Consider the following 25,853-nt stretch of genomic DNA (forward strand, 5'->3'; position numbering starts at 1 on the left):
TTTTTCCTCTGTTTTCTATTGCTATTATCACCCAACAGTTTCTTGTAACTATTTTTTAAGGAACACCTACCTATACTAGTATAAAGATGCAGAAATTTGAAATGTTACGTACAGAAACTGGAGTACTTAAAATGTGAAATAAGTTTTAGGGTTTTTTTTGTGCAAGACTATGCAAATGTTTCTAAAAAGCATGTGACAGCGTTGTGTTGCTGATACTATTTTATATGAAGTAAATGGAAGTTAGGGATTTGCTTGCGCGTTTCTCTCCTCCAAAGGAAGCCGTCAAATTGTAATATGCTGTCATCTTAATCAGGTTTTTATCACTCTGAACAAATACATAAGCATTCTGAACTAAACTTCTTTCCAGCTGTGTTCTTAGCTTAAAATAGGAAATAAATCCTGTTTGAGTGTTCATCCCATGTGAATAGTGTCACAAAAGCACTTGGCTACTGGTGCTAGTATACAGTAGAGCTCTAGCAAAAATGCTCAAGTGAATTTGCATTTTGGAAGTAACAAGAACTTTCTGTTGCATTGCAGTAGTTTGGCTTTAAAACACTGTTATTTAATAGATCGCTGCTTAAGCGTTAACTTGTTTGAGAAAGTGCGTTGAAATATTTTTAGAGGCAACTGTGAGTTTAAGTATTCCTGTATTTATATATCATCATTTGAAATACAGAGGGTTTGGCTTGTGGTAGAAGTCTATATTTGGTGATTGGTAATTCGTTTCTGAATTTACTTCTTCTCCCCCCCTCCCCGCCAAGTTCTGGCTGCTAGAAGTACCAAGGAGCATTGATCCAGTCTCAAATGCATTAGTTCAGGTGCTGTGAGCTCCTTGTGCAGGGTGAGAGGTTTCTTCTGTGTGTACTTTTAGAGTGCTGGTTAAGCTGGAGAGCTTAACCATTACCACTGGTATATAAGAATTGTAGGGAAGTCATCTTTTAGTTAAAGAGGCAATGTGGGGTGTTCAGGCTGATTTAGGAATGTCGTCTAGAATAAGGACTCAAACACCTTTCAGTAGGTGTTGGCTGTTCCTGTACCAGCAGTATGTGGCTGGTCAATATTGGGGAAAATGTGGGACCAGTGTTAGCATTGCTTCTTGATTCAGTCTGAATCCTGCTGTAACCTTAGACTATCACTGGTTTTGTTTTTGGTGTGGATTGCTTAGGATCATCTTTTGTATTTTGGGACAGGGTCTGTAAATCCTTAATGTACAGGTTAGGACATTAGCTTATAATAAACTTCTGAATGATTTGAATGCTTAGGGAAGATTTGCTTCATGCAGTTAGTTATCTGTTTTGCCTTATTAAATATATACAATCTATGTGAGAGCATGCTGAAATCAATTTGTGACTAAAGAAATCAAAATCCTACTTTTCTTGCGTGATCTGCATTTTAACACGCAGTAGTTCATTCTAGTAAATGTCCATAGAGCTTCGGAATCCACCATTATTTGTTCTTTGGACAGACTTTCTGCTTCTGCCCACTCTGGGTAGGTCTTGCATCCAAACTTCGTATGTTTATGTAAAAGCTTTTTAACACTGTAATTAAGGCAATTTATCTTCGTAGTCACTTTATACAGGACACTGGAATTAGCCAACTCAAATCAAATGAGTTTTGTTTAATAAGTTTCAGTTCTCATTATTTGTATGATTTGAATTATCACAAATGGAACACATTTCTTTTAATGGAGGAAATCTGGGCAAAGAAAAGTGGACTTGTGCACAGTTGATTATGTTCTTACTAAAAAGCAATATTAAACAGATTCCTGTGAATGCTGTTTTCTATCCCATGTGTCCATATGATAATACCTATTTGAACGTAGGAGGTGTCTTTTGCTGAACTTGCTATTAGAATAGGAAAGGTTTGATTTTAATTGTAATTGTATCGTGAGTTCCTGTGATGTTTTTTGGTTAAGATAGCAGTTGTTTATAATGGGAACTGGCTTGGGAATGTAGTGGAAATGCACATAAAGCAGAGATTTGAAACTGAAGGGCATTTATTGACAGGGACTAAGTCAGTTACCAGGAGTGGCCTTACTTTGCGAGCTTTGCAGGCACAGTTACCACTTAACACCAGTGGTGCTGATACTCGCTGTCGTGTGGCAGTATAGGAATATTTTGAATGCAGGTATTGGTAAATGGCTTGATGTATTGAAATAGATGATCTTTAAAGTCCTTTCCAACCCAAGCCATATCAAATTATTTTTAAGTAATTCATGTTTGAAACAATCTTGTGTGGGAGATTTCGTGTGAGAATACCTCTGTGCCTCTGAGCTCCAGTGACCTGTAGCTGGTGACATGCAATGCAATGCAGCATTGTTGTTCGTGCTGACTTTAAAGTAGAGCTGAACAGGTGTAACTGGTAGATTTTCTTTCATCTTGATATCTGATGGTTAAGGATACCTGAAAATTTTTGCCAGGCAAGACAGATGATGTATATCCATTCCTTCTAACCCTCCAGCTGACTTACTGAAGGAAGAAAAGTCATATCGATGGGAGAGTTTGAACCTCAGCAGAAGAAATACAGGGATGGAATGCACATTTTGACTTCGTGTGTAGCAGGATGATGATCTAGATGGGATGGTTCAGTTAGTATCTCTCTGCAGGCTGTTCCAACTACTAAAATGCTGTTCCCCTTGAATGTATTTTCTGTTTTCCTGTTTGACAAGTAACCGATGCCAAAGTACTTTCAGACCCTGTTTTGGGGTGTCTGTCCTCAGCCTTGGGTAGGGGACAGGCAGAGGATGGCAGTGGCAGGAATAAGGGAGAAAGGGGCTGCTCTCTCCTGCCCCACAAGCTGCAGCGGCAGTGATGTCTTATGGGACCTGGTTACCAGCTCAGCCTTTTTTGGTTAGGCTTGGTTCTCCTCCCTGCTCTTCCTGATCAGGTGTGCATTCTGCTTCCTTAGCAAATACAGAGATTTGATTTTAATAGTATTTTTCCTAACGTACACTGATACCTTTGCCTTTTGTAGGTAGGTATGTTTTGTCAAAATGCATCTGGCTGCTGTATTTCAGTTGTCTCAACCTTGTATTGCTGATGTTTATAAGCAGGATCATGAACTTTAACTGATCTAATGAGATCATTATTATGATTGTCAGTTAAATCAGTGACTGATATGAAGCAAGATGACTTAACTGGTTGAGGAATTACTTTTTTAGCTTAACTAATACAGAAATCTGATGATGAAAATTATATATTGTCCATATGTCACAGCTGTCAGAAGCTAGCTAAATGCTCACTTCATTATTGCTGCTTGTAATTAACCTGTGTTGTTGCATAAAATTCTCATACTTCAGATGTGAATTTTTTGTGTTGTTTCAGTGGTGTGGCATTTTGTTTGTTTGATGGATGGATGACTTTTAACTCACAGTATTACATAAACGTGGTAGTCCCTGAGAGGGCTGAGAATAGAAGCTTGATTGCTGTTTTGGTAGAAGGACTGAATCCAGCATCAAGTCCTTCTGCTTAAGAAAAAGCAAATTGCAGCTGTGAATACACAAAACTGCTTTCCGCTAACATTATAAGTATTTGCTACTGGTGATTTTTAGTTGTTTAATTCTTTTGAGGTTGCTTCTACAACAAGAAACAGCTGTTGCAAATATAAGGCCTCTCCAGTAACATGTGGAAAGAATTCCATTCTCCTGTGGTTGTACTGTTAAGATGTGATTCTTTTTGTTTGATTGTAGATGGTGTATCACAACTCATCAACATTCTTTTATGAAAATAATGTCTGTCTGTTGCACTGTCCGCTTCTAGAAACTTTTCATCTTGAAAAGTTTTCTGTGGAAAGTCATTTGTTCTATTTCTGTGGAGGCTTACAGGTTCTGTGTTCCCTAATGTCAAACAACTGAGAATATCCAATAATTTCAAAATGTTAACGTTCTTTAATATTTCTCCTTGTCAAGAAGAGCCTTTGTTTCGTATCTCAGTGGTTTGTGTGTGTTTGTTGAAAATAAATTTGTTTCTTGAATGGTTAACATTACATAACAGAGCTTTTTGTTTGTTTTTTTTTCTTCACATTAGAAAAGCTTTGTTTTCTTCATTTACATTGCTCAATGAAATGTTGGTTAGAGTAAAGATTGCAAAACTTCAGTGTATCTACAAGTGTGCACATTGGCTTGAGCCTTCTGGAATCTCCTGTTGGTCTAGCTTAATGTTTTCACGCCGATTCATTAGTTTTTTGTTTTTAATCTTTCAATGACTGTTAGTCTCTGAACTGAAAAATAGTGTTTTTGTTACTGAAAGCACATTGTTAGAATGACCAACACTTGATTTGGATACACTCTGTGTACCCAAAAGTATACACTCTGCATGTGTACGTACAGTCAGTATGCACAAGACTACAGCTGCTGTGAAGTGCTTAAAGAGTGATAGCAATGTTTAGTGAACCTGATCATAAACGGGTTAGATTTCACAATGCTCCAGCTTTTTCTGAGACCAAGTATTTCCTGTGTGTATTTTGTGTGTAGTTTTCTCCCCTTTTTGCCCAAGTTTGGGAGTAGAGTTCCTGTGTTTTTTTTACATAAATTACCTAAATTGTTTACATCCTTCTGAAAATCCCATTGTAGTTTAACTTAAACAATACCTCACCCTATTTTAAATGTGTTACTGTGAATACCACTGTTTTAAGGGTTACTTTGAGCATTTTGTATGTGAGCAGGTATTCAGGAAGATTATAGGTAATGTAGTAGAAAACAAATTTGTGCACAGTCCTTGCACAAATAAAGTACATAACCCAAACTTGTCAGGACTAGAAAGGGCAGTTAATTTTTAGTAGGAAATGGAACTGTAATGACTGTCTCTTAGTGCTGACTTCTTATTTCTTAGCCTGTAGGGAACAAGGAGTATATCTCCCTTTAAACTCCATCTGTTTTGGAGGATGAATGAAGTCCCTTCAGAAGTTCTGCATATGAGAGATTAATAGAAAACAAAGTCATGAATCAGTAATGTGTATGTATATGATTTATTCCACGTAATGCTCCTCATCTTAAGCAGATACGACACCGATTTCAGATGTGTTAATGGAATTACTTACTTTTAATACAAACAAATGCATAGCTAAACGGCAAAAGGAAGAAAGGAGTTAAGGGAGGATGCAAGGAGCAATCCTTTAGGATAGCATGAGGGTTGTTTGGGGCTGAACAAGGCATTCAGAGCTGTGGTGAATTCGCCTGTCACAGTTGGAGAAAAATGAATACTCATTTCTTTTCCATGCCTTCAGAAACACAGTGTGGTGGTTGCCCTGCTGCATGGGGTGTAGGGGTATACGTAAAACTTGTGTGTGCTATCTGCCCTTTTCTGTAAGGGACTGCTGTAATTGTAAATCATGGCTGTGGCCTTTTGTTGGAATGACTCCAATTGTGTGCAAGCAAAGATTTTCCAAATGCAAAGAATACAGAGCTTTCTGAGGTTGGGAGATCTTTCACTGATGTTCAGCTGAGGTCCCATTCATTTCTCTTCCTTGCAGCCTGGCTATGACCAAAGTAATCTTTAGCAGCTGGTGTAGGGAAGGAAAAACAGAGTCACTCAAAGGACTTCCAGTTTTTCCCCGCCTCTTAAATACAGCTTGGTTAGGTAGGATGCTGTATTGCTCTTGCTGCAGATGTGGGTAGGAGCTTGTTAAATGTCCTTTCACTGAAGGTGTTCAGGTCAAGGATAAGACCACTTCTTTTAAATGTGTGAGGATGTGACATCGTATGCTGGGGGGCAGGGCTAGCTAACCTTTCTTGGCATCTCCAGGAAACTTCCCAGCTCTGCTGGGGGAGCTGCACACAGAAAAGGGGACAGTTACTCCTCCACGGTGAGTAACCCTGTTTTCTCCTTGTTCACCTTCCCGCTGTTGTCTTATAATCTCTGATGTCAAAATAGGTTGATGCAGCTCTTGATCTAATCTTGAACGTGGTGCTGATTTTTTTGGTTTTGGGGATTTCTTTTCTGTTAAAAATTTTGCTCTGCAATTGGTTCAGCGGAGCAATGCTAGAAGTTTTTTTGTTTCTGAAAAGCTGTATCTTATTACTGAAGTCCTACTTACGTAATGAGGAATATGCCCACAAAGACTTGAATAAAGTGCTCTGTGAAATGTCTGGAAGTTGAAAAAACATGGGGCAGCAATTTTCTCAAATGAAGATGCATTTGGCTTTGCACTGTGGTGAATAAGGGAATGAATTCTTTGGAGTTCTGTTTAATTGGAATTTCTGTTCTAGCAATAATTATGGATACTCTGCTTCTAAGTTTTCTTGGCAATTTGTGTTGGATACTGTTGCTGCAGAACAAAGCACAGTATGATTTGTACCTTGCATGAAGTATTGAAAATCTCTCTGTCAGTATTGACTGCAGTTATGAAAAACATCTGATGTTGCTTCCTTTTGTATGTCCTAAGCTAAGTTTTTCTCTGGCTCAGTGGCTGACACTTAAAATGCAGAGTACTGGTAGCATGGATCTTACTTGTGGGCCAGCCAGAAAACTTTGCTGCATCTTGAGCATAGTGTTTTCATCCTATTAGTAGCCCTGCTGAAATACGTGGTTCTGCCTGGGGAGCGATGTCATGGTGAGTGTAAGGACAGCCCCAGGCTAGCTGGTGGTTACAGGAGGCTGTGTTGGCTTGTTCTTGGTCTGTTCAGGAACCTGAAGGGTAGAGAGATCTTGGAGTGTTGTTCTTCCTTTGTTTTAAATATTAGAGATTTGGTTCAGAACTTGGCTAGCTGGCAAAGAACACCTGAGTGCATTTTGCTGGGACTGGGAAGGAAGCACAACAATTTGTAATCTCTATAGACCACCTGAGGGAAAACTGGTCAATTACACTTGAATTTTCCTTGCTGCCTAAGGGATAGTAAAGATGTACATGAACTTAGTTTGTGCATTCGTATCAGGAAAAACTGTTTAAGGGTAAAAATACATTTCAGTGCTTAGAGAAAAATGCTGCTATGAGCTCCTTTACCTATCAACATATCCAGCATACTATACAAAAATAGTTGTTTAATGTGTAACTGCCTGGGATTGTTGAATTTATCTGTTGTATTTCTTTTTTTTATAGTAGTAGTATTTGGGGTGGGAAGGTTCTCTCCCTCCCCACATTAACTTCAGAATTCTCCCTTTTCTTTATCTTTCCTAACTTGAAAGATCTGATCTCAGGGAAATTCCTAACAAACATTTTTCTAAGTCAATCATGTAGGTGATTCTAAAAAAGCAAGTTTGTGAGACCACAAAAGCTTTATAAATATTTATTTGGGGCCAAAGTCCTGGTTTCATGTTGGACGTTTTGCAAATTCTAAATAGTTCAAATGACGACTTCACTTCTTTATGCCCAAATCAATTAAGAAAAAGACATTTCATTTGACTTTTGCTGTAGATATGACTGTTATGAGGTCTGAGAAGTCAGTCTGTTTAACTAATTTTTGGTTGCAAGACATTTAGATTTGCATCCCTTTATCTAATCGGCATGGTAATTGTAGCAATCGTGCTTTAATGTGTTGATTTTTACAGAAGAAATGACCTTTTTTTCTTTTTTTGAGTTCTGACAGAAGTTTGCAGTTGCCTGAAATCTGAGAGCTTATATTAGTGTCTGGTAGGGTGTGCTCAGATGTAGAATCAGTTGTTTTTTCATGTGTTACTTAGCATCTGTGATAGGAGTAGATTCACATTACTTCAATTAGCTTTCTGTTTGCTCTGTTGGTGCAATTTTACATGGAAATTTATTTTTCTAGAGATTTCTTGCTGATACTATTTGTTTATTACAACTGTACACTATTTCTTGTTCCTGACTTTCTTTCCAAAGCACACTGGAATATTTTTTCATTGAGAGTTTAAATTTGCCTACAGTAATGTTTTGGGGGGAGAGAAGGCACTTCAAAAAAAAAAAAAAAAAAAAGTGGAGGATATGTCTTTTAAATTCATTAGTATATGATGTCTGAATCTGTATTTTATGAATGGTTATATATAAAGCAAATTGAAAAGACCTCAAAATTGATTTAACTTTTTTAAACTAATAAGTTTGACCCAAATCCTGGAAAAAAACCTCTTTATTTTGGCATGGTTATTAATAACGAACTTCATATAACAGTAAGTATCAGTCCTGTAGATAATGGGCGCTTTTTTTTTTTTTTTTAACTTTATAAAGAAGGGACCAAAGTCAGAAAAGCTTCAATTTAACTTGTCAGGAAAGGATTCTGCTTTAACCCTTTACCATTCAGCCACCAAATTCGTCTGTCTTTCCTAGCCAGAGACAGCTAGCAGCCATGCTTGTTTTGATGAGCGTGTTCATAGGTTTGACAGTGAGGAAAAATCTCTGGCTATTTAACCAAACTGGTGAAATTGTGTTAAGTGAGAAATCAAGGTTCTGGGTTCTAGGTATCCTTACGGTGTGTACTTGTCTCTGACAAGGTTTGACATGTAAGTAGGGTTAGTCAACAAATGTTAGAGAACTGAAGTGTACTGTTAGGAAACCCAAACCTCTTTAGTGCTACCAGCATGAATTATTAAATTAAATTGTTAAATTATTAAATTGTTGAAACGAATTAAACATCAGTAAAGTTCACATAGTCGGTGATTTTTCCTACTGTGTAGTAATACCTGATTTGTTTTCATGCAGGGTACCAAGTCTGGTGTCTTTGGAAGAGACAAAGCTGTACACTGGTGTTGAATACAGTAAGTAGAACCAGATTTTGTTCAGAGAGGTTATAAGAGTTGTTTTGATTCTTTTTTGTTTTGCAACACACACAACAGTGAAAACTATATGTTCTTACTGAGAGTGTAATTTTGATTATTCTCTTTACACTAAAGGGTTTTTTTTGGGCCAATGCAGAAATTTTTGTGCATACACCATTTCCATCTTCAGCTATGGTAAAGATACAGATATGAAACAGAAGTACTACAAAATTGGAGTTTTTTTGGGTTGTTCACAAAAGGAATGTTCCTATTAAGATAGTTACTAGTAGTTGGCGTAGCAGAAGAAAGCATCAGATAGTCTTCAAACATACTGGAAGGGCAGAAGTGGAAACCTATACTTGAAGACCAAAGGGTCAGTCAACTCATCTGGCCTATGTACAGCACTTGATAGGCATGTTTTAATGACAGAGGATTAGTTAAGTCTAATTCTTGAGAGTCCTAAAAATACAAAGTTTTGGAGATGAAGTAGGTTATGTTTTGAAGTCTGTCCTCAGGCTTCATCATGCATATTCTTCACCAACTTCCAAGTGAAGAAGGGAAGTTTAAAAAACGAGCTGAGGCACACAGTAACTGCTTGTCAGATGATTGAATGTTTTTAGGTGCTTTTACGCTTTTAAAATCAGATCAGTTGATTTGCAATCAGGGAGTTTGCAGCCATATAACACGTAACAGAGAACGTGCTTTAATTGAGTGATCCTTTATAGCAATTTGACACTATTTAAAACTTTGAGGAATTTGCTTGTATCATTTAGCCTGGGTTTTATTTTTGTCTTTTTTTATATTGAGAATGTCTGTTCCTCCATTCATTGAAAGGGAATAAATCCCTATTATTTTACTGGCTGAATCACTTGAAATGTAAAATCTATATTCTGTTGGCTTTCTCTTTTACCCTACTTAGTGTTCACTCAGAAATTTTCATATGGTTAATACTCTGCCTTATTCTGTGTTTAGAAATGAAACCAGCTATCAAGGCAGAGAAAGGAGGTCTTATAGTCTGTACCACAGCTTCTGAATAGTCTGCTCTGGCTTTCTACTGGTTTACTTATTTTTATATTGCTTTTTGCTTTTCTAATAAAGAATATGTTTAACTTTGTACAGATTTATCGAGAGAGAATTATCGAGAAACAATTGCAAGGGTTACAAGGAAATTGCTGCGTAAGTGTAACCATTCCTTCTCTATGTACAAAGTACTGCATGTTTGTCGTTTAAGTATAACTGTAGAGATGAGAAACTTGTTTGATTTACTTTGCCTATAATTCTTAAGTTTAAGCTTTTTTTATTTCTGTAAAGTGATAGGTTAACTGTTGGACTTGGTGATCTTAGAGATCTTTTCCAACCTAAATGAATCTATAATTCTGTGAAAACTGTTTATTTTTAAAGCTAGTTTCCTATCTGATAATATATAATTTTTCTTCCCATTGCAGGCTATATACTTGATAATTCAGAAGATGATACCAAGTCTTTATTTCTAATAATAAAGGTATGTTTATAATTAGTAGTACTTAACATATGACATAGAATTATCTTGAAAAACATAAGCTATGTCATCTTTTTATTTCCACAGATTATAAGTGATGTTTTACAGTTCCAAGGTTCTCACAAGCATGAGTTTGATTCACGATGGAAAAGCTTTAATTTAGTGAAAAAATCAATGGAGAACAGGGTCAGTAATTTTTCTTTGTAAAGAAATGTGTGTATGTGGGGAAATAGTTCCTAATGCTCAGGATGACTTTTTTCGTATTTTCTTTACAGTACTAATTGGTTTTCATGATTTTGTCATCTAATTTCTTGATAAGAATATTTTTTTGCAGTGCTTCTGTACCTGTATTTGGAAACCTTATGCTTAGCAGTTTTAAATTGTAGTAACCCCCCAGTTAGCAGTTAGCATCCTTGAACCAAAATCTGAAACTCTTGATATGGTGATCTGTTCTGGTTCTTGTTTACTGAGTCATTTTTGTGACAAGAGCTTTCTTTTGCTCACGAAGGGAACTTATTTCCAGAGTAATAGGCAAATTAAAATAAGTAAATAAAAAAACTTTACCTTGGGAAAAAAATAATCAAGGGTTTGTTCAAATTTCTACATCAAATTTGCCTGTTTCTAGAAGAGAGAGAGTACCTGGGGAGAATGCAATCAGTACAGATTGCTGATATGACTATTGAAATCTAAACCCAGTTATGTATTTGCTTACAGCTTCAAGGAAAGAAGCAGCATATCAGAGCTTTGCTGATAGACAGAGTTATGTTGCAGCATGAGGTAATACTTTCACTTAAGTCTTCACCAACTACTTTGCTAGAAAAGCTTGTTATATTGTCATTTAGTAAAAAGTGCAGTAATTCTGCACTAGCGTTTCTTTACGTTTTTAAAGTGCAAAAATAAAATCTGTCCTTTATTTGTGTTTTTAATGCAATTTAGTTGAGAACGCTAACAATGGAAGGCTGTGAGTATAAAACCTCTCACCAGGAGATGATCAGAGATTTGTTGTGTTTGTCCACAAGTTCATATGGTCAGGTAAGGAACAACCCCTTTTTAAACTGAAATATTTGGTGCTGGGATTTTTTTTAAGTGTTTCAAGTTCCATTTTCAGGACCTTTATTTTTCAGTTTATTTCCATGGCAACATGAAACATGAAAATACTTATTTCTTTCCATTAGTTGCCAATTTGGACATACCTTTAACTTCAAATATAGCCCCTTTGTCAAATAAATAACTTAAATGGGTGGGCAGACTGCCAGTTGAGGCTACTTTTTTTTTGGACTTTATTTCCAAATTTCCAAATTTCTAAAACAGTAATTCAACAAATGATTACGATTAAATGTATATCAGGTTGAGGTTTTTAGGTGTGATGTTCCCAATATGATTAATGACACTGTATGGGATGCTAAATCTAATTTTAAGAATTAGGCTGCCACCATATCTACTTCCTAAAAATACACAAAACAAGTGTGCCTGGTGGTTACACTGTGAAATCTTAGCCCCATGGGAATGCCATGGTTATATAAATTCAGCTCCATCCCCAATGTTTAAAGGCTCTTTAGAGTTCTGTCAGCTGCATCTGTTATGCTGTTTGTTGTTTGCTTTTAAAACGATCTTAAAAATGCAGTGACAGGTTTTGGCAATACAAAGAACTTTCTTTAACCTTGTGGCTATTCTCAAATAAATGTTAAAAATGAGAAGTATGTTTTTAGAAGCAGTGGTGACTAAGGGTGAGGTGAAGTATATTATTTAAAACCTTCTACAAATAATGTGTTTCTACTCACAAATTAATTGCATAAACTCTGTGCATAAGTTAAGCAATAGCATTGTTACCCATTTCTTTTGTATTGTATATATTTTTGGTTCAGAAGATGTCCTAGTAATGTCTGTCTTCCCACAGGTCAGAAGTAAAGCTCAGCAAGCATTCTTCACAGCTCTGGGAACATACAATTTCTGTTGCAGAGATATCATTCCCTTGGTTTTGGAGTTCTTGCGTCCAGACCGGCAAGATGTCACTCAACAGCAATTTAAAGTATTGTCATATTAACTTTGGTTCATGTCTTTGAAAGTGTATTTACAGAAGAATTTTTAATGATCGAAGCACGGTTTGCTTGTTTATCAGCATGACTCTTAGATTTTCATGCCATATAGTTTATGCATGACTAATACGAGGAATATTTTGGATGAAATGAGTTGTCAAGAGAAGCTTTGTGTTTATGTATGTTCCTCATTTCACTGCCTGTTCAGGTATTAGAGAAGTGTATGTCAACACCTCTTTTTCATGGAAGTTGAGAAGCTATAGTCCAAAGCAGTAAGACTCATTAAGCAGTTCAGTCAGCTGTAACAGTATAAATAAGTAACTTGAACTGGACATAATGCTGATGACCTAAAAATGTTTTAGTAAAATCAGATGGGTTTTATTGTTAAGCAGTAGGTAATTGTTGATGTTGTCAGGCCTGGAAATGATGCTGATCAATCAGGAGGCAATCTATACATCCAAGTGTTCCCTTCCTGGCCAAGAAAGCATCATGTTCCCTTCCTTGTCCTCCCTGTCATGTTCAGGAGTTGATTGTATCATGTCTGGTAGTTATCCGCATCTTGTTCCATGGCATAACTTTAGGTCTGGGCCTGGTCATCAGCCTCGTGATTTACCTGCAGCCATGACATTTTTGACACAACCAAATGTAGGTTTGGTTTTGGAACATAAGTTCACAGCAAAAACAGGTGTGATACTTAATCATTGAGTAGTTCATTCCAAAATGTAATTCAAAAGTCAGTCATCCATTTTGTGGATAAATTAATTGGCAGGATTTCTAATTTTATTAAAACAGTTCTTTAGCATAAAAAGGATTGTATGAAAAATCTTCAAAACTCTTCGGCAATACGGCTGCATAGCTGAGTACAGTATATTTTAATTATTAGGGAACACTGAAGATGAATCTCTTCTGTGGGGGTGCACGCTTATGTATATATCACATGAACAGTGCATGTTACCCTTTTTAAAAATTACATTTTTCATTTTATAGGGTGCCTTATACTGTCTTCTTGGAAATCACAGTGGAGTATGTTTGGCAAATCTTCACGATTGGGACTGCATTGCACAGACGTGGCCAGCGATTGTTTCTTCTGGGCTTAGCCAAGCTATGTCCCTGGAAAAACCATCCATAGTTCGACTCTTTGATGACCTAGCAGAAAAAATCCATAGGCAGTATGAAACAATTGGATTGGATTTTGCGGTAAGTGTCAGATGGCTCGGAGTTAATGTCTGGATTCTGGGTGCATCTGATTGCATCAGTGTTTGAGACTCATTTATGTTGTTTGAGTTAGGGTTCCAATGTTGATCCCATTCTGATTTCTGTTACAGAAGAATGCAGGCCTTGCTTTCAAGACTGAAATAATAATAGCTTCCTGTAATATTGTTGGAATTCGTAATTTTCTGTTCGTCTTCCTTGTGGAAAGGAACTTGTCTTCCAGTGTTAATTAGCATGCTTCTTGCTAATCAGGTGTGAAGGTGTGTGTTGGTAGAGCTATGTGGTCAAATTAACATTATCAGTATTTGCAGCTGTTGTCCCACAGTACTCTTTGCACAACTGTGTCATGCCTAATCAGTGTGATAAATGTTATGGTACTTATTTTTAAGAATGAGTGCCAATTAGTAAACATATTTAGAAACAATTTATAAAAATGCTTTAATGAGATATTATAGTTTGTCTTTTGTTTTAAAATAGAATAAAACACATATTTAGAGAAACAATTCTGATGTGCGAGCGTAAAAGCAGTCTTCCCTACTCCAAGGACTTACATGTGTGGACAGGAAATTATGCACTCTTCAAATGATTCAGAACCCTCCTTATTTCAAAGCAGAAGCAAACAAACATACATAAAAATTTCTAAGTTGCTGCTCACTCCAATCTCTGCATTTTTTATCAATAGGTTCCGGAGAAATGCATTGAGATAGCTGTTATGCTGCAAAGATCAGAACATCCAAGTTCAAATTTCACAGCCCTTTGCTCAGAGGAAATTCAGTTAGGAATTCAGCGACAGAAAGAAAAAAATGCTGAAGCTTTGCGGTAAGTTAAACCTCCCTTAGCACCAGTTTCCACTGCCTCAAATGCTTACTGTGCATTAAACATAATAATCCAAAATTGCTAAACTAAATCTTAAACTAGACAAATTGACAATGTCCAAGAATTGTTGTGGTGCGTTTTCTCTCCTGACTTGTCAGCCACTCTCCTCTACACCCATATTTCCTTCCTTCCTTCTTTTCCTTCCCTGTCCTACCAGTTGGTGCTGTTTGCTGCATTGCATTCAGCCACCTTTTGCTGATGAACTTTTGTTCTACTTTTATGTGGTTCTTTCAGCAGCATCTAGTTGATGATTGTATTTTTTTTAAATACCCAGAAACTATGAAAATTTGGTCAACATGCTGTTGGACTGTGTGGAACAAAGAAATCTGTAAGTCTCCCAGTGCCTGAAGCATTTTTGTTTTTTAATGGGGAGGAGGGGGTGGGGTTGGAGGTGGCTACATGGATAAATACCAATTGCATCAAAAAGTGCAGGTTGCATGACCAGAATTGAATAACATTTTCACACCCTGATGGTAGTTTGTACAAAAGCAATTTGTCAGTAGGAATCTTGCGTAAGGTGTATTGTGGCTAGCTTGGAAAGTTTTTGTGAAAGTACCTGCAAGAATTGGATTGCTGGAGATCCTTGTGCATTTGCACATGCATAAATCTGACATCAAATAGCTTTCAATTCACAGTATATTTGTGTTTAAAAAATTAAAAAGAATATCATTATAAGTTAATAATTACGTAAATGGTGCTGGTTAGATCTTGGCATTTCAACTGGGTGTAAGTTTGATTCCACTTGCTTGATTCCACAGCATTTTGGGGGCTTCCTAAAATGCCAGTTATGCTCATTGACTATAGTGATGTCAGAACATTACTTATGTCAGTCTGAATATATATTTACATAATTGTAACCTGTATAATCATGTCGGTGCATGTAAAACTGTTATGTATTGTCTGTTTTATTTTTTTAGTCCCTGGAAGTTCGAGCACATAAGTATTGGTTTTCTGTCTCTGCTCCTGAGGGATGATAGGATACTGCCTGTCCGTGCCATAAGATTTTTTGTGCAGTGTCTTAACCATGATGCAATTGTAGTTCGTAAGGTAAAAACAACATAACTACATCCTTTTGTTTTGCAGCTTAATGGGTTTTAGATAGATGTTTGTTACTCAGCCGTGATAAAGTACAAAAATTGGGGTGTACGTTCCTCCCTACCTCCCAGCCGTGTATGTGTATAAAAGTTCCTAATCTAAGAATGTGACAGTTTTGGGAGTGCTGTAACCATGATACATGATGTAAAGTCTGTAAACTGTGAAAACATGAAACATTTCATTCTTATTTACTGTAGGATGTTTTCTGCAGGTATGTATTTTTCTGTCTGCAGCTTATTACTTGAAGGGAGTCCAGCTGCGTTTGTACTTTTCTTTCTGCTTGTCTCCTCAGTGAGGCTTGAAAGTAATGGTCACATCGTTTTTCTCCAAAATATAAGGGGGGAGATAGATTTTTGTGGTATACAAAGGTCATGCTTAATTCATGTCCTGTATCCCCTGAAATGACTGAAATTACTGCTTTATGGGAAGTATCAGCCACTGGGATGGTGAGGCTTGATATAACCTTTATTGGCTTTTTAGGGCACTGAGTAGCTGGCTTAAAATGTGTCTATGACGAGATGATGTAAAGGTATGGAATGGATACATTAATGCCTGGTTCTTTATTTAGGTGGCCATCTCGGCTGTGGCAGGTATTCTTAAGCAGCTTAAGAGGACACACAAAAAAGTGCCCATATGCCCCTATGAGATAAGTAAGTTTTATACAAAATAAGAAATGCTTTACTAACTTTTTTATTGTTTAAAAAAATCATACTTTTCTGGTGAAATTAAACACAGAATCACAAGCTTTTCATTTCCATCTGGTTGTTAATGTCTTAACCAAACAAAATAGGTAATATTAATTAACTTTTTAGTTTTTTTTAAACAGTGTTGTACCTGGAATTTTATATTAAGCTGTTATTTTTGGTGAGGTAAAACTTCAGAGGTATGGTTATAGTCATCCTCCTTTCAGAAAGCCTTGTAATTTGTGCGAATAACTTGTATGCCTTTTTATTCTTTTTCCATCATTTCTATTATTTCATTTCTATTATTTCTATTTATTCATCATTTCTGTGGTACCTTTGCATAAATTAATAAAGGCATTTCTATTTCTGTCTGTTACTTTTAATCTCACAGAGCAAATATCTGTACATGTTTGATGGGGAAAAAGCTCTGAGCAGTGATATAAAAGCTCTTAGAATAGTATAATAGAAGTAAGTTGCGGCATTTGCTGGAACTGTCAGTGAACAAGTTTGATGAAATAATAATTCCTCTTTAACCAGGTGGAAACCGTAAGCCTTCCAGTATTCAGGCTGGTGACAGGCTGGATAACCAGTGGCTGCACTATGACAGTCGGAGTTTACCAAAGACTAAGGAAGCCTGGGAGTCATGTTGTTTTGTGGAGAAGACACACTGGGGTTATTATACCTGGCCTCAGTGAGTACCATTAATAAATGTACATTAAAATAGAATTGTAAAAGCAAGGGGAAAAAAAGTGAGATGTAATGTGTGTTTTGTTTGTTTTTTTTAACTGGGGAAAAAAAAAACATTTTTGTTCTTCTTGCTTGCTTTACCACCCTTGATTTTTTATAAGTTTCTACTTGTTTCTCTTTAGGTTTTGCGGATACTTTAGGCACTTATGCCTATTAACCTTATTCCATTAAAACTGTATGCTGATTTTAAATGAAGCATGTGTGTTTGCAAATATGCGTGGTAGTCTTATCACTAATAATTCTGGATTGCTTGCTATAGCAGTACTTTTGTAATGGTAGGCTTGATTTTTTTTGTAAATTTTCTTGCAAGTTTTGCTTTGTTGTAGCTGATAAATCCAGTTTAATATCGAGAACAAAAAAATATAAGCTTTAGTCTACTTTTCTTTTGAAACATTTTAACTTTTTTCTTTTTTTTTTTTTTTTTTACATTTAGAACTATGACAATTTATGCTCCAGTTGAGCAGCAACCAAAGCTTGGGAGAAAAAGAGATGAGTTGACAGAGGTATGGGTTTTAGTGAGTTGCATTTGTGTGTTGCTTTAATACTTCCTTCATTTTTAATAATGTCCACAAGTTAGGGTACGGAGATCAAGTTCCCTACTCTATCTTAATCTAAGTATCATCTGTCGTTTGGAGAATGCATACATAAAATGTGTGGAAATGCTTTTTCTGCTTGGTTGCAGAGATGGAGATTGAACTCAACTACTGTGTCATGGTTGTCTGGTTATAATCTTGTTTTTAACAAACCATAAGTGATGATAATTCTGAAGCCTACATCCCCCAAAGAGCCTCTAAATAGTATTTTTCTTAATTTTCATACTTACTGTGTTAGCATACAAGAAGAAATGATTATTTTCATAAATGTCAGTGATCATGGAATAACAGTTAATGATAGCTTTTTTGTTCACTTTCAAATCTTTACCAGAGTTTGTAACAAAGGTAATTAAGGACAAAGTTACTATTTTGTAGGGTTTTTTTCTAGTGAAAGGAAGGATGATCTGAAGTTATTAAAGGGAATAAAAATCAAGTGGCATGTACAGCGTTATTTAATATCCCCTCTGAAATGAGGGTTAAAAATGGATAATCCTGGGATGATTTTTGCCAGCAGTAAAATGAAACATGGAAATTGAAAAGATTGGGATATCACTCTGGCAATCAAGCACTGCAAAGTTAATCCTTTTTCTTTTTTCTTTTACAGGCAGAACAAATTATATATGATCATTTTTCTGATCCCAAGTTTGTCGAGCAGTTAATAAAATTTCTGTCTTTAGAAGACAGGAAAGGAAAAGACAAATTTAATCCTCGCAGATTTTGCCTTTTCAAGGTAAGTGGAGTTCAATAACTAAATTGCTTCCTTTTTGGAGATAATTATCTGAGTGTGGAAAAGCCACAGTTCTGGGCTTGTCTCTCATAGTTGAGAAATACTGATTTAAACATATGTTGCTATGATTAATCCCATTAATCCTTTCTTCTGATTAACTACTTAGGGAAACAGAATAATATAGAAGTCTGTAGGTGCTTGTATGTAATTCTGTTAGAAAAGCAATGTAATTTCACTTTCTATATATTGAAATCTAAAGTGCTTCACAATCATACATTCTTCTAAAGAAGATTTAGACTGATAATGACTGAAGACCTTTTCACATCTTGTTTTATAGGGCCTTTTCAGAAACTTTGACGATGCCTTCTTGCCAGTTCTTCAGCCCCATTTGGAACGCCTTGTGTCAGACTCCCATGAAAGCACCCAGAGATGTGTTGCTGAAATTATAGCTGGTTTAATAAGAGGTTCTAAACACTGGACATTTGAGAAGGTGCTGAAGTAGTGTCTTTGAGTAGTCCTGAAAGTTAAGGAATAAGTTGGAATTATTAAACATGTTAAACCTATGAAGTTGAGGGCTTCTGATGTCTCACCAAAGTCCAAGAAATGACTAGAAGATGTTGCAATACTTAATGCTTCATTGCCAAAATTTGAGTGCAGTTCATAGCTCGGTGTGGTGTCTGTATACTGCTAGGTGATAGTAAAATGCTACAGGGTATAATAAAGAAGAGTTTGCTATTGAGTAAGTAGCAAAGCCGACCTGGTTTGGCATAAGTGTGCTTATGTTCACCTCAGAGCATTACATCTTTATTTAGCCCAGACCTAGCTGTCTAGATTACTTTAAAATGCGTTTTTGTAATTAAAAGTAATTCTAGGAGAACTGGATTTTTAATTAAGAAAAAAGAAAAAAATAAAGTCCTTTGGATGTGCAAGACTGCTCCCCTACCACAAGTAAAGTGTGTGCAGTCTCTGTGTTTGTATTGAAATTACTGGGAATATGTTGCATATGGAGTCCACAGTATTTCAAAACACCTTGCAAACAGAATTAAAATGATTCCTGAAATCTTAACTCTTGTATTGGTTCCCTTTTATAAACATTATAGAATAGCTGCTTCTAGAAATGGTGTTCTTTGTGTTTTGAGAAGATAGAAGGAATTGGGTTCACACAGGTTAGGCAGCCATTTTGTCCTTAAATAGACAAATCTTGTCTTTTGCCTTTTTGCTGAGCAGGTGGAAAAACTTTGGAAGCTTCTCTGTCCATTACTTCGAACAGCTTTATCCAACATTACAGTGGAAACATACAATGATTGGGGCACATGCATAGCAACCTCCTGTGTAAGTACTACATTTTTAGTCTTGTAAAGATATATCCAGATGATATAGCTTTGTATACAGTTAATGTGTAAATAAGAGCTTTAGAAGTGTTTGGATATATTTTATCAGCTAAAGCTGAGAGCTGTAAATACAATATAAAACTACCACTCATCTAAAATCTTACAGCTTTTGAGGAAACTTTGCTTTCTTCTGCCCTTTGCAGACAGTTAAATGTAACATTTCAGAAAGGAAATAAAGCCTTAATTTTCTTTCTAAGTATTTCAGAGGAGCTGTACAAGGATAATGCTCTTAAAGTGTGTGCTTACTGTGTGTTTATCACTGATCAGTTTTTTTTTCAAATTACATTTTCTTTCTTGAAAGGTTATGCTATGAAAAATTAGTCTCTAGGTATCTTCTAATGTAAACTAAAATGTCTACACACTGTGGTGGGCTGGGATTTGTGGGGTCTGAGAAGGAGGGTAAATGATAGGCCACAAATATCTTGGATCAGTACTTCTTTGAAGTCACTCAGCAAAATTTTGCATAACTTATCAACCAGAACCCTGACAAATAATTAGCAAAACTCCTGTGTGAAACATGATTATTCAAATATGTCAAAAAATGAGCTAAATTGTTTTCTGTTCCAAATCACTATTTACCAAAGAGTTTAAAGCATGTTTTCATTTGTAGTTTCACTGTACTTTCTGCATACTGAGCTTCACTCTGAAAAAATTTTGCACTTGCTTGGTAGAGTAAGCCCAAAATATGCCAAGAAAATCTGTCAAAACTTTGCTTGTTTATACATTATACAAATCCCTGGTTTGCTTTATATCTCTGAAACCTGTTTATTTTTTAGGAGAGCAGAGATCCTAGGAAACTGCACTGGTTATTTGAATTGCTGTTGGAATCTCCATTGAGTGGTGAAGGAGGATCATTTGTAGATGCATGGTAAAATTTTAACTCTTCTGTTGTGGCTGAATAAAGGAAATAAGAGCATGGATAAAATACACTGAGACTATATTGTGCCAGATAGTTTGTAGAGGCAGGAAGCAAAAATACTCCTTTTCAGTTAGGTTTGCCTATCCACTGGCAGTTCCTTCATTAATTTTTTTTGTGCCCTTAAATCTAGTTAATAGAATGCCGAAGGTTTGGAACTGGCATAGCAGCAGTACTGTTCTTTAATTCTGCAGTGTTTACTGGTCTTTGCATGAAGCTCATTCAAAGACGCTTTTATGCATTGATGCATTCAACATTTAAAACAAGGCTGGGGCGGGGGGACAACTAGAGAAGGGAGGAACAACTTGGTATGATTACAGATGTATTATTCCTATTTCTAGCCGGCTTTATGTACTGCAAGGTGGCCTTGCACAGCAAGAATGGAGAGTACCAGAGCTGTTGCACAGACTGCTGAAGTACTTGGAACCTAAACTCACACAGGTTTACAAAAATGTCCGAGAGAGAATAGGAAGGTCAGTGTTCTCTTCTGCAGTTCTTACTTTATTTATTTCTGCTGTTCATAGTATTTGGGTAACAGAGTAACTTAATAGCTACACTGAAGTGGTGACTTATCTCTGTGTGTGAATTCTGCTATATAAAAATCACCTAAGTTACTGTTAACAGACTTGCTTCAGAAACTTAAGATGGCTTCTCCATTTTTACTTCATGTATATGGTTTATTATTTTTATGTATGAGATCTCTAAAGCTCTTAGAAACAAATTTACTTTGCTCAGGGCCTAATTAATTAGCTAATTAACTAATTAGCTAATTAGCTAACTAATTAATTAGCCATAACTATACAGGGAATTCGTTAAAGAGCATTTTAGTGACTTAAGAGCTAGTTGCACATCTGTTTGGGGGAGGGAGAGTTGTGGTTCAGTGACTATTTAGCCATGCTTGATTCACATATCTACAAAGAGAATGTGTGGAGTATATGCTTTTTTTACATAACTTTGAGTGAAGATAAGAGGAATTTGATTTTTGATATTTAGTGCTTACAAGATCAGCAAATCTATTTCTCTGAACCATAGTCGTGCTAAGCGTATGTTGTTTCTTTGCTTTATTTTAGTGTGTTGACCTACATATTCATGATAGATGTTTCCTTGCCAAATACTGCTGCAACGAAGTCTCCTCGTGTCCATGAATTTACCACCCGAATACTTGAAAATCTTAAACCCCTCATGGAAGCAGATGAAGAAATTCAAAATCATGTTATGGAAGAGAATGGAGTTGGAGAACAAGACGAGAGAACTCAGGGCATTAAACTCTTGAAAACGAGTGAGTTACCCCCATTTATAAACCTCATTAAGTATGTTAGGATAAGATGATTAAGGACTGCAAATCATATAGCTTCAATACAGAATTTCACTTCACAGATCTGTGCTGCAACAAGGAGATAGCTGTTTCAGGTTTGAGGTTTATAATGTCAACTTTAGAAGGTCCAATGTAGCTGCTAGCGTGGGTCCACTAATGTAGCCACTCCTAGGCTACTCTAGCAATGAATTGGATGTATAATTTGTTGGGGGATTGTTATTATTTTTTACCTTCTTATTCAGTGATCAGCTCTCTTTGTTAAAATAGTTCTGAAATGGTTGATGGCAAGTGCAGGACGGTCCTTCTCTACAGCTGTCACGGAGCAACTCCAGCTTTTACCCTTGTTTTTCAAGGTATCCACTTTAATTGCTGCTATATTAGTCGTGTTTGAAAACGTGATGTTACATATGAAGTTATAAGGCACTTGGTCAAAAAGAAAAACAATATCAGCAATGGAAAACATGCATATCGATGAGGCCCCAACTATTTTTTTATGCTAATGTACACTTACAGCTGGTAATTTAACCTGCTAAATGGTTTCCTGAAAATAACGAGTTGTAGATGAATGGTCCTGTATGTTTGTAATTTGGGGTGGAGGGGTGGGAGAGTGGAACATGTTGAATGAATGAATGTTTCTGTTCTAATACTTCTTTAGTATTTTTTTCCTTTTGTTCCATGATTGAGCAATTCTTTCTAGATGGTGGCACCTCTAATCCTTTGTATTCTGTCATGAAGTTGGGTCATTCAGTGCTGTATATCTGAAATAATGCATATTTGCATGCTCCAAAGCATGTCTTTGCTTTGTATAAACATCAGTCAATTATCCAACAATAACATGTTACCACAAACTGAAGTTTACTTGCACAAAAAGGAACTTGAAATACTAATAAAGATTTCAATTTTGGACCTACGTCTAAAATACTAAATGAATTGGATATCACACCAGAAGAATTGCTCTGGGGAACAAAATGCTTAATGGCACCCATTTAGTCCTGAAGAGCTTCATGCTAGCCAGACAGTTTGGATAATACATGGTGCAGTACAGAAATGCTGAACTCTATCAGGTAGACTCTTTCTGAAGTGAACAGGGATCTCAATTCTGTTCACTTATTTTCAAGAGGTTACTGCTGAGAATATTTTAACATTATATTGATTCATTTTTTTCCTAGATAACCTAGGAAAATTTCCTATCATTGTCCTTCCAAGAGACTAAACTTTTTTCCAGGATTCGGTTGTTAGCAATGCTTTATTACTGACATTAGCTTTTTCTTTTTTTCTTCCACATCTTTGATCTTGTTCTACAGATTGCACCAGTAGAAAATGACAATAGCTATGATGAACTCAAAAGAGATGCAAAGATGTGTTTATCATTAATGTCTCAGGGTTTGCTGTATCCTCAGCAAGTGCCTTTGGTACTTCAGGTGCTAAAACAAGTAAGTCTGGTCAAAACAGCTCAAAGCTTCAGGCTTTCTGATGCATTGTGCAGTAGCTTTGTTATTTTGTTTGTTTGATCTAACCATTATTATTATAAATGAATGTTTAAATAAAAAAAATGTATGCTTTGGAAATTAAGAGTGTGTGAAACAAAAAATACCTGAAAGAGGAAGGTTACCTTAATTGCAACTCTTCCCAAAAGCTTTTTTAAAAATATTATTAGCTTTGTCTCCTACTTGGTCTTCTTCACATTCTTGTTTCTTTTAATATTTATTATTTATTTTTTACTTGTAGACGGCAAGAAGCAATTCTTGGCATGCTAGGTATACCATATTAACCTACCTCCAGACCATGGTGTTCTACAATCTCTTTATCTTTCTCAACAACGAAGAAGCAGTCAATGACATTAGATGGCTGGTTATAAAACTCCTGGAAGATGAACAGCTTGAAGTAAGTAATATCTTTTACGAATACAAGTAATGTCTTTCACAAATACAAATTCTGTACAAATACACAGAAGCAAAGGCTTGTATTAAGTGACATGAGTTTATGTATGTTTGATCATGTTCAAGTTCAGCGAAGAATCTTCAGTGTTAACCTACTGTCTGCTCCATTTCCCCTGCACCATTTGCAATGCTGTTTGTTTTTTTTTGGTATGGTATTTATTTATTGGTGGTGGTTATTTGTATTTGCACTGTTAGCAAATATCAATGAAATCCTTCTTTGGGATGTTTCAGTGCTTTTTTCTTTCTAGAAGAAAAAATTGTGGAGTGTGATACACCTCTGCCAAAATAAAAATCCTGCTTTAGTTCTTCCTGAAGCTACATTTAAAGCAGCAGTTCTACCTGAGATGTGAAGCTTACTTTTGTGAACAGGGAATTGAAAATAATTTGAATATATGAATTAAAACTTATGGCTGAAAAGGTTTGACATTACAATCTTTATAAGTACATGTAAATACTTAGAGAACAGCACTTAGACTGCTTACTAACCATGCCAATACTAGTCTTCGTATGACCTCTCGTGATTCGTGTCACTATTTGTTTTAATGATCTGGAAAGCAAAAGCTGGCAGTCCTAGCTAAGTTGTTGCCCATACTGGTCAGAACACTTACCTCATGATCTCATATAATTTAGAAAAATATCTTTGACTCACTTTAATATACTCTAATTATTTTTAATGTAGAAAAGTATTCTTCTGTACTGCAGAGATGCAAATCAAAAACTTACCTGTGTTCATAGCCACTTAGGATCATGATGTTACCATGGAAGCTTTCACATTTCTCTGAAAAAAAAATCTTGCCTGTTCTTGAAAATAATTGGCAAGGTGCAGTATGTTGCAGAGTATTATTATTTTTTTTTAAATGCTGGATTTTTAAGATGAGTACCATTTCAGTAGGACTCCCTGCTTTAAGTAGTGTTTGGTATCTTTACCCTGTGGAACTGAGATTTTTGCTCTTGGTTTTCAAGACTTTTTTTTGCTTATTTTGATAAAAGGTGCCTGACCTAATCATCCTGCCCACCTTGTTTTGTTTTAATATACAGTTTACACTTCTAATATTGCTAGTATTTTTCATTTGTTTTTTCCTTGTTGCTGTTTTGTAAAATGATTGCAAAGACTTTTGCAAATGATAATCTCAGATGGCTACGCTGAATGTGAAATAGCAGTGTGACAGCAATGCATAGTGAACATGGGTGATAGGACAGTCTGGCTTCTATCAAGTACAAATTCCATGCATCCAGCTTTAAGCATATGTGTTGAGGATTAAAGGGTGCTGTACTTAAATGGAATTATAGGAAATTCTACTTCGGAAGGTCAATGGACTTGGCTGGACTGCTATGGCTGTAGGCACTAATGTGACCCTGCTGCTAGTAAAGGGAGAGAGAAGGCAGTCCAGAAAATTGTCTCTGTGTACAGCAGTGTAACTACTGCTGAATGTCGTGTCTAATTTTCATGCAGTCAAGGCAGATGGAGAGAGCAGCAGGAATGATTTGCTGTTGGGGAAGCATGTTTTGCAGTAAATTGTTCTATGTACTCAGAAGTAGAGAAGTGAAAAAAGTGACTGTGTTCTACTTCAGGTTATATGTTTCAAATGATAACGAAGTTAATCTGAAAGCATACTTTTTTTTTTTACAATTTTATCAGCCAGAATTCGATTTATAAAAATATGAAACCATATGAAACACCTACCCAGATAGCTTCCTAGATCAATATACTATATACATAGTACCTATGTGTCTTGAATTTTCCATATTACACTGCAATATTACAGTAACTGGAGTATTTTCTTTTTTGTGTAAATTGTTCCTTGCAAGTACTACACGTAAGTTTTGCTTGTGCTGTTGAATGGTGTTTGCCTTGTTACTTTTTGCTTTGATATTGTGATGGTTTTGTAGACCTTGGTCAGTCAGTTCTGAATAGCACCTACCAAAAAAAAAAACAACACATGCTTGGATGCTTGGTTGGAAGTGTGTTCTTCTGCTGCTCTTTATAGGTTTTTGCATTCCATAAATCATGTGAGTATGATGATCTGTAAATTATTTAGTGTCAGATGTGGTGATTGATTACCTTCTTAATGTGATTTTAAAGGCTTTGCTTCTAGGTACTCCTTGCAGCAAAGCATTCCTTTTATTTAGATTATTAATTTATAAATGAAAACAGTTCTAATTCAGCGAATAATGATGT

The 25,853-nt window shown here is 36.0% G+C and overlaps 1 protein-coding gene across 2 annotated transcripts in view; it reads left to right on the forward strand.

The window, feature by feature from the left end:
- The window catches only part of PSME4 (proteasome activator subunit 4), a 70,770-nt gene that overhangs the window by 38,615 nt on the left and 6,302 nt on the right, over positions 1-25,853 (forward strand). For both annotated transcript variants that reach the window (XM_040554082.1, XM_040554081.1), the window contains exons 21-43: positions 8,590-8,645; positions 9,765-9,821; positions 10,091-10,146; positions 10,231-10,329; positions 10,858-10,920; positions 11,080-11,175; positions 12,041-12,172; positions 13,167-13,376; positions 14,074-14,210; positions 14,542-14,595; positions 15,185-15,314; positions 15,931-16,012; positions 16,583-16,736; positions 17,226-17,295; positions 17,990-18,115; positions 18,450-18,602; positions 19,340-19,444; positions 20,280-20,371; positions 20,761-20,892; positions 21,490-21,698; positions 22,002-22,087; positions 23,039-23,167; positions 23,463-23,618. In XM_040554082.1, the coding sequence (XP_040410016.1) occupies positions 8,590-8,645; positions 9,765-9,821; positions 10,091-10,146; positions 10,231-10,329; positions 10,858-10,920; positions 11,080-11,175; positions 12,041-12,172; positions 13,167-13,376; positions 14,074-14,210; positions 14,542-14,595; positions 15,185-15,314; positions 15,931-16,012; positions 16,583-16,736; positions 17,226-17,295; positions 17,990-18,115; positions 18,450-18,602; positions 19,340-19,444; positions 20,280-20,371; positions 20,761-20,892; positions 21,490-21,698; positions 22,002-22,087; positions 23,039-23,167; positions 23,463-23,618 (2,584 nt within the window). The remainder of the gene's footprint in view (positions 1-8,589; positions 8,646-9,764; positions 9,822-10,090; positions 10,147-10,230; positions 10,330-10,857; positions 10,921-11,079; positions 11,176-12,040; positions 12,173-13,166; positions 13,377-14,073; positions 14,211-14,541; positions 14,596-15,184; positions 15,315-15,930; positions 16,013-16,582; positions 16,737-17,225; positions 17,296-17,989; positions 18,116-18,449; positions 18,603-19,339; positions 19,445-20,279; positions 20,372-20,760; positions 20,893-21,489; positions 21,699-22,001; positions 22,088-23,038; positions 23,168-23,462; positions 23,619-25,853) is intronic.

Source organism: Cygnus olor, chromosome 3 (assembly GCF_009769625.2).
Source record: "Cygnus olor isolate bCygOlo1 chromosome 3, bCygOlo1.pri.v2, whole genome shotgun sequence".
In the NCBI taxonomy this organism is placed as follows: domain Eukaryota; kingdom Metazoa; phylum Chordata; class Aves; order Anseriformes; family Anatidae; genus Cygnus; species Cygnus olor.